This window comes from Acartia tonsa, chromosome 9 (assembly GCF_053477335.1).
Source record: "Acartia tonsa isolate MP-2025a chromosome 9, ASM5347733v1, whole genome shotgun sequence".
NCBI classification, from domain to species: Eukaryota; Metazoa; Arthropoda; class Copepoda; order Calanoida; family Acartiidae; genus Acartia; species Acartia tonsa.
This window is the reverse complement of record NC_137268.1, coordinates 33,698,986-33,713,186: the sequence shown is the minus strand read 5'-3', so window position 1 is coordinate 33,713,186 and position 14,201 is coordinate 33,698,986. Positions and strand designations below refer to the sequence as shown.

General features: G+C 36.2%; 1 protein-coding gene across 4 annotated transcripts in view; it reads right to left on the bottom strand.

Moving 5' to 3' along the window:
- The window catches only part of LOC145328821 (uncharacterized), a 323,279-nt gene that overhangs the window by 24,383 nt on the left and 284,695 nt on the right, over positions 1–14,201 (bottom strand). For all 4 annotated transcript variants that reach the window (XM_080172722.1, XM_080172721.1, XM_080172723.1 and 1 more), the window contains one exon: positions 10,844–10,919. In XM_080172722.1, the coding sequence (XP_080028848.1) occupies positions 10,844–10,919 (76 nt within the window). The remainder of the gene's footprint in view (positions 1–10,843; positions 10,920–14,201) is intronic.

Sequence of the window (14,201 nt, the reverse complement as noted above, 5' to 3'; positions counted from 1 at the left end):
TTTTAAAGTGTCAATCTTCATTTTTTCAGCGTCAATCTTCATTTTTTAGCGTGGATTTTCATTTTTTAATCATAAACCTTCATTTTTATAGCATGGATCATCATTTTTAAAGCTTCAATCTTCATTTTAAAAGCATGAATCTTCATTTTAAAGCGCCAATCTTCATTTTTAGGCGTCAATCTTCATTTTTTGAGCAGCAATCTTAATTTTTTAGCGTGTATCTTTATTTTTTAAGCATGTATCTTCATTTTTTAAGCATGTATCTTCATTTTTTAAGCATTTTTCTTCCTTTTAAAAACAAGGATCTTCATTTTTAAAGCATGGATCTACATTTTTAAAGCGTCAATCTTCATTCTTTAGCATGTATCTTCATTTTAAAGCATGGATCTTCATTTTTAAAGCGTGGATCTTCATTTTTTAAGCGTGTATATTCATTTGAAAGGCATGTATCTTCATTTTTAAAGAATGTATCTACATTTTCTAAGCGTGGATCTTCATTTTTTAGCGAGGATCTTTATTTTTTAAGCATGGATCTTTATTTTATAAGCATGTATCTTCATTTTTAAAGTGTGTATCTTCATTTTTTAAGCATAGATCTTTATTTTCTAAGTGTGGATCTTCATTTTGAGAAGTGTATCTTCATTTTAAAAGTGTGCATCTTCATTTTTTAAGCATGGATCTTCTTATTTTAAGCATGTAAATTCATTTTAAAAGCATGGATCTTCATTTTCTAAGCGTGGATTTTTAAAAGATATTAAAAAAATTTCTGACACAAATTAAGATTTTTAAAGTCAATTTTACTGATTACAATTACAGATTTGCCATGAAGTAAAATTAATATATAAAAAAATTATTTAATAATTTAAATGATAATGCAAATGAATACATTTTTTATCTTTGAACATGATATTACAGGTGTAAAAAGTTTATTGCAATGATTATGATAGCCTGTCAGTTTAATCTTTGGCCACAACTTCAGAGGTTGTACTACAAGCTGTGTCTTTTCTATTACAAGCTCTGTCTTTTCTCTTGAAAGTTGTGTCTTTTCTCTTGAAAGTTGTGTCTTTTGTGAGGCCAGTATCCACAAAAGACAGAGCTTGTAAGAGAAAAGACACGACTTGCAATCACAAAAGACAGAGATTGTATTACAAGCTGTGTCTTTTCTCTCTCAGTGCCTTGATACCCTGGCGAAGACTAGATGTCGATATCTCCACCCTTACTCCCGTAGTAGAGCGCCAAAGACGATGAACCAGGAGCTTGAGTGTCAAACACTATACAGTAGTCAAGCTGCCCTTAAGAGCGAGAAAAGTGGTGGCGAGGGTTGACAAAACGGGTCCAGCTCAGGCCACAGATGAGTTACAGAAATTATTTTGGTGTCTATGGATCTGTTTTAGCAGTTACCATTTGAACCCATAGTTTTAAGTCACTCTGTGCCCCAAAATCAGGCAACCTTAACCGGTAGAAGGAGCGACCCAATTTGAAAAAGTTATTAATAAAAGATGCTCTAAATGCTGTCAAGAATGTCCACACATTTTGGTGTTGATATCTTAACCCTACATCTGCTAGAAGCATGCCAAAGACCGTATACCAGAGCGAGTATACAGTAGTCTACTTGACTAAGGAATGGTGTTTGATAGAGCAAAAAGTGTCAAGAATGTCCACACTAAGTTTGGTTTTGATATCTCAACCCTAGCTCTGCTGGTAGACTGCCAAAGACGAGGTACCAGAGAGAGTATATGGGTAAGTCAGTTTGACTACTGTATAGCATTTGACACTAGCGCTCGTAATGATACCTCGACTTTGGGAGTCTACCAGGCAGCCTAGAGAAGACTAGCATAACCAAACTTGGTACAGGGCACCCTTAGGCATCAGAGAGCATATCACATATCAGAGAGCACTTAGGGCGCCCTGAACTGTGGTACCCCAAAACTTGGATTCCTGTATCTTGACTTCAGGGTTTAAGTTCCCTCTAGAGTGACACCAGACCCCTAGTATGGTCCGGAAAGCTGTTCAGCTTGTCAAGACAAGTCTTTAGAGTACTTAAACTCATTTCTAGCTTGACGGAGAGTGGAGTTATGAAGATTCTACCATAAGCAACCCATCTCAGCAGGACGGGAGTAGTAACTGCAGATCCGGAAAACAAGTGCAAGTCACCAAATGCAGGGATGTCATTTTGGGCGGGCGGTTTTGGGCCGCCCAATATAAGGTCCTTTTGGGCAGTTTCGGCATCCCCCTTTTGGGGGAGGAGAAAAAGGGGAGTGGGTGAAAAAAGAGGGGAGGGCGGGCCTATTTTTTGGGTGATATTCACTATTATATAAATTAGTAAGTTTTTTTTTGTATCTAGAGAAGGATTTCATTAACCGCTGAACTGATATGTTTATTCTTCTCAGTGAAGGATCTTGCTAACCACTAAACCGATATGGTTCTCCTATACAGTGGAGCTTTTATAGGTCCTGAGATGGTTTTAGGCTATTTTATTTAAAGTAATAAGTTTCGGTATGATTTAAGGCTATTTTGCTGCCTTCTCATAATATTAAAGAAAATTTTCGAGGAGTAAAACTTAATATAAAATATAAATACTTATCCAGGGTCCAGGGAAGTTCTGTATTGTCATTGTTAATTTAAGGTTTACCATATATTTTCTGAGTACAGTCCTTTTGGGCAGATATGGGCACTAGGGCGGGTTCATATTGGAATTAAACAAAGAGGAGATGTGCAACAGATAAAACTAACTTAAATAAATTTTCTGACCGAAAAAGAATTTAAAAAAAATATGCAAAGACGACAATCAAGTACTCTTTACTTATTATCTCAGTTCCTAGTAGTGCTAGAGGGCTAAATTTTTTTGTGCATTTCCCCAGTTATATAATAAATTTTCGACTATAAGTCAGTCAAAGTCATATTTTGCTTCCTTATCCTTTATTTACCAACGACCAGACATACAATTGTATAGCTATTTGTCAATCAGAGTAAAAATATTATTGAATCAGAATTATGGCTTCATGGTGCTCCCTGGAAAGTTTGAGGAGTAGAATCAGGAACTTTTGTCCGTTTCAAAATATCTCATTCTTAGCCTTAGAAATGACTAAAAAACCACCATTTTTAAAGGTTTATTGAGAATTGTCCAACTTGTAGAGGTTTTTTGAGATTTTCTCAGGCTAGGAACGAGATTTTTTGAAATGGTCAGAAGTTCATGATTCTACTCCTCAATGCCTTTCCTGGGAGCACCATGAAGCCATAGTTCTGATTCAATAAATTTTCGACACCCATTTACAAATAGCTATACAATTAAATGTCTGGTCATCACCATAGACTTAGGATAAATTTAAATCATCCAGAGGTGTATTGTACTCATAAAATTCATTTGCAGATCCCCGCTTTGGTCTCAGAAAAAAAATGTCCAAAATCGACCCCACCCTAATAGGCACCCTCTGTTTTGGGGGGTAAAAAAGGGGAGTGGGTAAAAAAGAGGGGGATGGGGCGGGCATATTTTTTGGGTGATATTAACTATTTTATAAATTAGTAACCTTTTTTTTTGTATCTAAAAGAGGATTTTGCTAACCGCTGAACTGATATGGTTCTCCTTTCTAGTGGAGCTTTTGTAGGTCCTTAGATGGTTTTAGGCTACTTTATTTCTAATAATAAGTCTCATTATGGTTTTAGGCTATTTTATATCCTTTTTATATGCTTTTTACGACATTTGCCCTAAAAGAGTGCCCAAAACCACTTTTGAGCGCCCAAAACCCTTTTGGGCAATTGGGCCGCCCAATATCAAAAAAAGTGCCCAATATGACAACCCTGACCATATGGGCTACAGTTGAGCTAGAACGGAGGTTAAGGTGTCTATGGAGAGCTCTTGGCATTCTGAAGAGATAACTCGACACATATGGTAGTCTAAAGTCACTCTAGAGGGTACTTAGGGCGCCCTGAAGACACTGGTAGTCAATCTGAAGGGTGTTGCCAGCCTAGCACTAAATCCAAGTCTTGACTTTGGCAAGCCACAAGTCAGGCTACAGTTGAGATATCGACCTCTAGTCTTTTGTATAGTGTCTGTTAGGCATCTGACTATCATCTCCTAGCTTGGTAAAGTCATATCTCAAATAAGAAAATCGAGCAGGCCAAAGGCATTCAATCTTAGTTTTGGGTCCATTGAGATGATTTATGATGATTTTTAGAACAAAATGATTTTTGATGAAAATCAATGATTTTTTCATGCCTTACCATTTTTGCCAAAAATGGCCATTTTGGAGGGTTTTTGTAAAAGTGCTGTAAAACGCATCAAAGTTGAGATAATGACTTCAAATTTGATACAGATACTCTTGAGCATTTGTATGAGCACCTCCTAGCTCAGACACAGCTCAGCTTGGGAAGTCTCTAGTCCAACTTTCAAGGGGAGGGTGCCCCCCCAAAGTCGGTGACTAAAAATCTCAAAATCTGGGTTTTGGGTCAAAATTTTGACATCGCGATTTTTTTTATCTAATATGAACCAGCATAGTCCCCTGACACCAAAAACACCTTTGTAAGTGGTTTTGGTTGCTTTTCATATAAGTTGTTTAGCTTGCCATGCTGAGCGTTTAGAGTACTTAAAAGGGCAGTTAACATTTGAACCCATAGTCTAAAGTCACTCTAGACCTTAAGGCAGGGTTTCGGATCCGGATCCGGATCCGGATCCGCAAGGATCCGCATATTTTGAGTCCAAGGATCCGGATCCGGATCCGCAAAAAAAATGCGGATCCGGATCCGGATCCTTAGACTCCAAAAAATGTGGAAAAAATGGAAAAATCTACCTAAATTTATATAAAATCTCACACATTCTCTTGATGAGAGCCAATCTTTAAGGTTTAGGTTCAGACTTGAAAATTAAAAGTATTTTTGACTTCGAATTGAAGAATTAATTTTTTTGAAAAATTTGGTGATTTTATTTTTATTGTCAAAGATCCGGATCCGGATCCAGTAGGATCCGGATCCGGATCCGCACTGACCAAATTTTGAGGATCAGGATCCAGATCCGGATCCGCATAAAATCAATGCGGATCCGAAACCCTGCCTTAAGGTACCCTGAAAATGATAGGCTGACATAAGGATTTCCAAGATTTCAGCTTAGAGTCCTCGGTTTGACTACAGTTGTCTGAGAGGGCACTTTACTTAAATGTGATATGATCTATGATGCCATGAGATACCACATACTAAGTTTGGTTAAACTGAGTCTACTATAGGCAGCCTAGTAGACGAGGTACTGAAGCGAGCATACTAGTAGTCACCTTGACTAAGGAATGGTGTTCAATAGAGCGAGAAAAGTGGTGGGGAGGGTTGACAAAACGGGTCTAGCTTAGGCCACAGATGACATACAGAGATCGTTTTGGTGTCTAAGAGAGCTTATAGGATTCTACTAGCACACAAGAATGTCCACACCAAGTTTGGTGTTGATATCTCAACCATACCTCTGCTGGTAGAGCGCCAAAGATGAGGTACTGGAGCAAGTACGGTATAGTGGTTGTGTATACAAGGGAGAAGGTAGGGAGCAAAAAAGCGCTACAAAGGGTTGACAAAACAGGTCTAGCTCAGGCCACAGATGAGATACAGAAATTCTTTAGGTGTCTATGAATTCGTTATGAGATTCTACTACTAGTTACCATTTGAACCCATAGTCTAAAGTCACTCTAAGTACTCGTACAGGTGCTCCAAAGTCAGGCAACCTTAACTGGTAGAAGGAGTGGACCCAGCTTAAACTTCCTTTAATAAAAGATGCTCTAAATGCCATCAAGAATTATCTCAACCCTACCCCCGCTGGTAGAGCGCCAAAGACAAGGTATCGGAGTGAGTACGGTATAGGGGTTGCGTATATGGAGGATAGGGTTGGGAGTGTGAAAAGCACAAAAATGGGTCTAGCTCAGGCCACAGATGAGATACAGAAATTCTTTAGGTATATATAGATACCATTTGAACCCATAGTCTAAAGTCACTCATAAGGGTGCCCCAAAGTCAGGCAACCTTAACCGGTAGAAGGAGTGGACCCAGCTCAAACTTGCTTTAATAAAAGATGCTCTAAATGCTGTCAAGAATGTCCACAAAAAGTTATATCTCAACCCTAGTTCCGCTAGTAGTCTGCCAAAGAAGAGATACCAGAGCAAGTATACGGGTAGTCTGACTTACAGTCAGCTTGACTAAGGTAAAGGGTTTGACACTAGCGCTAGTGCTGGTACCTCGGTGCCTCTACTACGGGAGCAAGGGTTGAGACATCAATGTCTAGTCTTCGCCAGGGTGTCAGTCAGGCATCTGGTAGTACTCCCCTCGCTTTGGATGCCGGTATTTCAACTATCAAGACACAGAGAGAAAAGACAGAGCTTGTAAGACAAAAGACACAGCTTGTAAGAGAAAAAACAGAGGTTGTATTACAAGCTGTGTCTTTTCTCTTGCAAGTTTTGTTTTTCTAATACAAGCTCTGTCCTTAGTGGATTCTTGCCTTAAAAAAGACATGACTTGCAAGAGAAAAGACAGAGGTTGTATTACTAGCTGTGTCTTTTCTCTTGCAAGTTTTGTCTTTTCTATTACAAGCTCTGTCTTTTGCGGATTCTGGCCTCACATGACTTGCAAGAGAAAAGACATGGCTTGTAATAGAAAAGACACAGCTTGTAAGAGAAAAGACAGAACTTGCAAAAACAGGTTCATTTGTGGTCCTGTCTTTTCTTACAATCTCTGTCTTTTCTCTTGCAAGTTGTGTCTTTTGAGAGGCCAAAATCCTCAAAAGACAGAGCTTGTAATAGAAAAGACACGAAAAGGTTGTATTACAGGCTGTGGCTTTTCTCTTGCAAGTTTTGTCTTTTGCAAGTCTTTTCTATTACAAGCTCTGTCTATTGTGGATTCTGGCCTCACAAAAGACACGATTTGCAAGAGAAAAGACAGAGCTTGTAAGAAAAGACAGGACCGCAAATGAAGCTGTGTCTTTTCTATTACAAGCTCTGTCTTGTACAGACATTGCAAAGACACAGCTTGTAAGAGAAAAGACACAACTTGCAATCACAAAAGACAGAGGTTGTATTACAAGCTGTGTCTTTCTCTTGCAAGTTTTGTCTTTTGAGAGGCCAAAATCCACATAAGACAGAGATTGTAAGAGAAAAGACACTTTTCTCTTACAAGCTCTGTCTTTTCTCTTGCAAGTCATGTCTTTTGTGAGTCCAGAATCTAGAAAAGACAGGGCTTGTAATAGAAAAGACACAGCTTGTATTACAACCTCTGTCTTTAGTGATTGCAAGTTTTGTCTTTTCTATTACAAGCCCTGTCTTTTCTAGATTCTGGACTCACAAAAGACATGACTTGCAAGAGAAAAGACAGAGCTTGTAAGAGAAAAGTGTCTTTTCTCTTACAATCTCTGTCTTTTGTGAATTTTGGCCTTTCAAAAGACAAAACTTGCATAGAAAAGACACAGCTTGTAAGAAAAAAGACAGAGCTTGTAAAAATAGGTTCATTTGCAGTCCTGTCTTTTCTTACAAGCTCTGTTTTTTGCAAGTTGTGTCTTTTGTAAGGCCAGAATCCACAAAAGACAGAGCTTGTAAGAGAAAAGACACGACTTGCAATCACTAAAGACAGAGGTTGTATTACAAGCTGTGTCTTTTCTAATACAAGCCCTGTCTTTTCTAGATTCTGGACTCACAAAAGACATGACTTGCAAGAGAAAAGACAGAGCTTGTAAGAGAAAAGACAGAGCTTGTAAGAGAAAAGACACAGCTTGTAAAAGACACTACTTGCAAAAGACAGAGCTTCCTAGGGTAGGGGAACTACACCCCCATTGTACAATCATAAACAGGGTTATTTAAGTTGAGTGTTGAGTTGTAGTCAAATAATCTTATTAAGTTAGTTTTCTTAATGATAACCCATTGTATAATAATGAAATGGTCCATAATTAAGAACAGCCTGACTTAATAAGAGCATTTGAATACAACATCTACCTAGGACCTTTTTTTTATACGCGAAAAAAATTACACTTATATACACCGAAAAAAATGAAGATCAAGGTCTTCATGAAGATCTTATTATTTTGGCACCACTGAAGATTTTGAAAAGTAATGCAGGTATATTATTTGTATATACCTACATAATATTGATACATCAAATTATATTACGAAATTGATTAGGTACTGTAGATGACAATTAGTGATTAAAATATTTCAACACTCTACTTAATGAACCAAGCAATAAAAAATCAATAAAACTTCCTAAAGTTTTTAGGCCAAAAAATATAAAAATTTTATTTTAAAACTTTGGGGACTAGTGTAATAAACATCCCAATGATCCACTCCCTTCCTAAATAAAACTGCAGATTTTAAAATGAAGACCAAGTAATTACCTAATTTAAAAACAAAGCATTACCAATAGACAGACACATAACACTTGCTAATTCCAATTTCAATTAATTATAAGAACACCACGTTATTTGGATATTAACTTAACCTTTGGGACATTTGGCTGTTTATAACACTAGTCGCCAAAGATTTACAGTTGTGTGTTAAAATGTTTTGAATACTAATTTTTATCTACACAAGAGGTAATTTTGTGTTTTAGAATTGGGAATGTACATCAATTATATTGACCTTTGTCTTATCCCTTTAGATCATTGATAATGGTAATAATCCTTAGAAACAATTATTTAGTTACATTAAAACTTCGAACATAAAGAGCCCCTCCCCACCATTTAGTGCAATATCTATAATCTATCATCTATCCATCTATCTAGTGTGGTAAATTGCAAAATCCATCTATCTATCAATCTATCTATCCATCTATCTATTCATTTATATATCCATCTATCTATACATCTATTTATCCATCTATCAATCCATCTATCTATCTATCCATCTATCCATCATCCAACTATCTTTCTATCTCAACCCCTAAGGAAAACAACAAGGATGATACAATTCATAAGTAACGAAGCACAAAAAATCTACTGTGATAAATTGCGAATATGGACAATTAAAGAGCAAATGCTTAAATTTAATAGTAAATTACATACTGAATAGCTTTTATAGTGTTTCCAATTTATTTAAACACTCTAAAATAATAGACATAATATACGTGGATATTATAACTGGGTAAATTTTGTTGTCAATTTAAGTTGCTAATTTAGTCCTCATTTATTGGTCAGTTCTTACGTACAGTATGAGGGGAGGGGATATCGTTATATTAGCATGCTGGAAAGACCATTTCATTTTAGTTGGAGAAAATATGGTGCAACATGCAAGTAATTATATATCCCTTATTAAGATTCTAATTTCGGGTTGTTACAATATTGACAGGAAGAATTATCTAATAAATTAGCGCAGCAATATCAAACTTGAAAAAACTTGAAAAAAAATATATTTTAGAGGTAAAATAAAGCAGAGATTTAATGAAATAAAACAACTATGTTATTAAATTTTGACTTTAAAAGCGCCTTTAAAAGCATTTTCTTACAAAGTTTTTGTACACCCACCTTCAGAAAACAGGCAAAAAACCCCTATGGGGGCGCGGGGGGGTAAATGAAACCAGTACTGGCGATTAAAATATGTCTTTTGGTAATCAAATATCGCTTTTTTAGCCGGTGGCACCCGGTGAAAACATGTTTCCTGATACTGTCTACTTAAATGTTGATTTTAAAACAAACAAAAATAAACTAAAATCTTGACTTTAACTAGAATTATGTAGGACTAATATCTTCAATTTGTGCTTTTTTCTTTTATATTCTCAATATACATGTAATGCATGACTCAACAAAAGTTATTTTGTCTAATTACGTTAATTCTAAGAGATTTTATAATACTTTTAAAATTGTTGGTGAAACACACAAAATATGCCTTTTTCTGTAAGATTTTTTTTGTATTTCTTAACTTCCAGGCATTAGAAAGCTTACTTAAAAAGCGTAATTTTACGATTCCTTTGAAATCTGATGTAATATGGATATAATAATACTCATAGAATGATTAAAACTTGATTTGGGTGTGGTGAATAAAATCCCCTGGTTGCCCGTATGTGCAATGTTTTGTAAGACTTGATTGTTAGAATCTTAAAACTTGATGGTAAAAAGAATCCTTTTTATAAATATTGTATTACAGTATATGATCTGAAACATTACAGTGAATATCCCTAAGGTATTCACACGTAACACATACACCCACATGGAAAAGGTAAAAATGTATGAATCTATATTTACAAAGAGAAAAAAAAAATGCACGAATGAAAACAAGGAAAATATTCAAAGATATTAAGTAGTAAGGTTTTAATTTGTCCTTTCAGATCTTGCTAGCATTTGAACCAATTAAACTATTTCTTTTAGGGAAGCTTCAAGGGTTCTATGGTTGTTTTAGTCATATTCAAATTTAAATCTTGGAATTTTCCAGCGTTGTGGAGCCGGAGCCGGGAGCAGCCATATTTTGCCGGAGCCGTAATTTTTGTTAAAAATTGCTCCGGGTTAGCTAAAAAAGGAGATTTTTTATTAATTATAATTTGGTAACTCTGTTGTGTCGTGTGCAAATGCCCCTTTTAAGTTTTTCAAGTCCATTTTTATCAAAAATTGAAATTTTAAAACCTTAAAAAGTCTAAAATATACTTGACAAAAAAATATGTTCGAGTTTTTCTTGATTATAGGTCGGAGCAGGATCAAAATACGGAGCCTCACCAAAAACCGTGAGCGCTGGAATTTTCTGTCCCCTTAGAAAACAGTGGCTCTAGATACTAGGGACGCAGGCACTTGTGTTTTTATATTATTCTCACTCTAGAACAACATGAAGATTGGCATTAAAGAATAAAAACTTTAAGACATATGATATCTAGCGTAACGACTCTATATTAATATAACGTATTTCCTCACCTCTAATCCCTCATCTGCTTTTTCACAGAGGAGTTGACCCAGAGTTCCTCCGTAGATTGTGTTTGCCTCCTCACCCCTAAATAAAGTTAATTTTGAGTTAACTAGAAAGTAAATAATATGAAGATTATTGGTGTGCAGAGACAAGTTTTGATTGATTGATTAGCCATTGTTTCTTAGGGTTTGGAGTTTGGACCTAAGTATTCATGGAGTAGGCTGAGACACTTTTGTATAGCCACTAGGGCTTTCAAGCTCCACGTTCAAGCACATTATGACTTGTTCCGCTATCTCATGAAAGCTACTCATTATACTTATAGCCTCACCCTCGCCGAGTATGGCAGGTGTCCCAAATTACGTTACCATAATGAATGACGCTCTACGCAGAGGAGCTTGGGAAAGGGGTCGTACTGCTATTATGTACGTGACCATTGAGCATCCAAACTTACTCAATAATCCCCTTCTTACACAACCAGGGGAAGTTGCGTCGCGTGATTATCATTGCGAATGAGAAATTCGAGCCAACACATGGAGAATTTAACTCGAACTCTCATCACCGTAGTTCAGTGTGCTACCACTGAGCCACGGCGCCCCTTACAGAGACAAGTGAAACATTTATTTAAACTTCCATAATTTTTTTAGTAACTAAACTACTCTTTAATTCCAAATGCCCGTTCATCTGTCGGTCCGCTAGAAACTAACATGGGGAAACTTGATTTTTACGGCTCCTGTAAGATATACAGTTTAAACGATTTATAAAAAATTATAATGTACCAACTATATAACATGCATAGCAGTCGGACTGCTTTTTAGAGGTTTTGGCTATTTCTATATTTTTCACATTTCCCCCCATATTTCATATCCAATATTCTTTATTGTAACAAATGCGCTTAAAATCTTTCCATGTCCGTAATCTTATATCTATGACTTTTTCGTGCTTTGGTTCTTATGGATTTTGTCATCCTTGTGTTCTGTGTACCGACTTTCCTTACACCAAAATGCAACATTAATCCTACCAAACAATACAAATTTTTCGAAAATTTAAAGATGAATTAAATTGCTGTATTGTGGTATCCGCCTAGGGTAAATGGCAGACACCAGAGTTCGAATAAAGACTACGGCAGTGTGAACAGACGTGGACACCTTACTATAGAGAAGCTACGCTTCTCTAGCATTCACTAGACAAGAATCAACATCTATTTCAGTTGTCACTTTATTGAAGGGTTAAAGGATACTAAAGCTATATACAACAAACAATAACTACATGGATAGGAATAAATGATCATAACATAAAAGCATTATAATGCATATACAATAGTCAGTTTGGGCAATCAGGATTCCCCATCCCTGGAAAGGGTGGGGGGAATTAAGAATACAGTTAACCATAATATAAATACATATGGATTAGGAATAAAGATAGTTAAAGATAAATCATACAGTAAAACATAGATAATTGCAATGGTTAGGTAGATGGCTATCCCTGTCTGGGGCAGGCAGGATAGCCCATGGAGCAGCACAATAGGTAGATAAGCATAGAGGGGTTGAGTGGTAGGTCTGGATACTACAGAGGGAAGGTTTGATGATTACTTGTGACAACAACAGTCTGTGTGGGGGTGATTCTATCAGGTGAGGGCAGGTTTAGATCCTTTATCCTCAGGGTTGAGGTGGTGCTGATAACTTGGTGGTTGAAGGGGAAGGTTCCGGTGCTTAAGATGGGAGAGGGAGGGGTAACACCCCTCCCTCCATTTGCAGGACAACTGAGAGATGAAACCAGTACCGTTATCTGACATATTTTCAGGTGGCTTTATAATTGTAGAATAACAGGATTTAGCTAGGTGCGTAGCATCGCTATAATGTCCTGGTTTCTGCATGGTCCAGAGCTGCCGCATACCACAGTATCACGGCCCTAGAGTTCTATGTATATAAATGGATAGCAGATAGAACAAGGATAACAATATCGATAAATAGCGAAGCACATAAACTATGGATGGAATTACAGACAAGGTGATTTAAGAATATGTTGTTAATTCAAAATTTATAAATTAACAAAACCTTTCACAAGTATTTATGTTTTTATTTTTTCATTTTGTGGCGTGACCGATAGGCTGATTGCCAAGTAAATTATTTATATACTGGATGCTTATTGGTAAAAGGAATCTTCATACAAATTATCAGCCGTCTATCTTGAATAGCAACCGAGTTATTCACTTTTCCTCCCATACCATTTAATACAAACGGGCGGATGGACATTTTGAAATATATAATAGCTTTGCTACTATATGTGCCATACTCACATTATAAAGTCAATATTTATCTTAATCTTATACTTGGCGATAAAAATAAATTTATAGCAGTTTTTTCTCTCAAGAATGGTCAAATAAAATTGACCATCTTTTTAACATAAAATATCATTATTTATTTCTAACAAATATTATTTCTAACCCAATTAAGATTTAAAAGAGAAAATTATTTTTTGAGTGAGGAGGAACTTTTTTTTGGAGGAGGGGGATTTTCTAGGGACGATTTCTCTTGGGAGGGTGGTGGTACACTCCCCCAAAATAGTTATAAACCTTCCCTGGACCTATGAAAAGATACCCTTTGAAGGAGAACACTACCGATTCAGAGGTTAGCGAGATCCTTTGGTACAGACAAACATCCCGTTACTTTAGCATAAGGATTAATCCACATATTTAAAAATTTATAATCTTTAAAAAACAACAAGCCCAAAAAACCAATAAAACCCCAATAACCCCCAGGTTTTATTAATAAAACCCACTGGGTTGGGTTATTTAAAAAAAACAGGTTTTTACCAACCCTGCTATCATTCTATTAGTAATGGTGGAATGTTATTTTAAGAACAGTTACTGAATATACCTATATAATAAAAACATTTTTCACATACTTTTCTTCAAGAATATCCCTTCCTAAACCATCAGAATTAATTTTTTTAATTCTGCATTTTTTTAATATAGGATATGAAACTGCCAAACTATATTTTGCTTATATTGTGCTTTAATTTTTTAGTTATGCTTGTTAAGTAAACCTATTTTTACATCTTATATAACCTAGCTCAAAATAGAAAATTTGGGTATGGTCCCTTTCGTGGCAACGCTCCTTAAGGAAAAATTTCTCCAATTTTTTTCACAGTAGCTTTTCTCCTATTTCTAGCCCCTGAGGGGGGCTTTAACCCTGCGGGGCCAATTGCCTAACCCTGTGGGGCAATCACCTAACCTAATATAACCTAACCTAAAATAACTATCAAAAGCCATTTAAAAAATACGACGAATCGCCCCTTAAGGAGCGTTGCCACGAAAGGGACTATTCCCGAAAATTTTAATATAATACTCAAAAGTTTTTAAAAAAA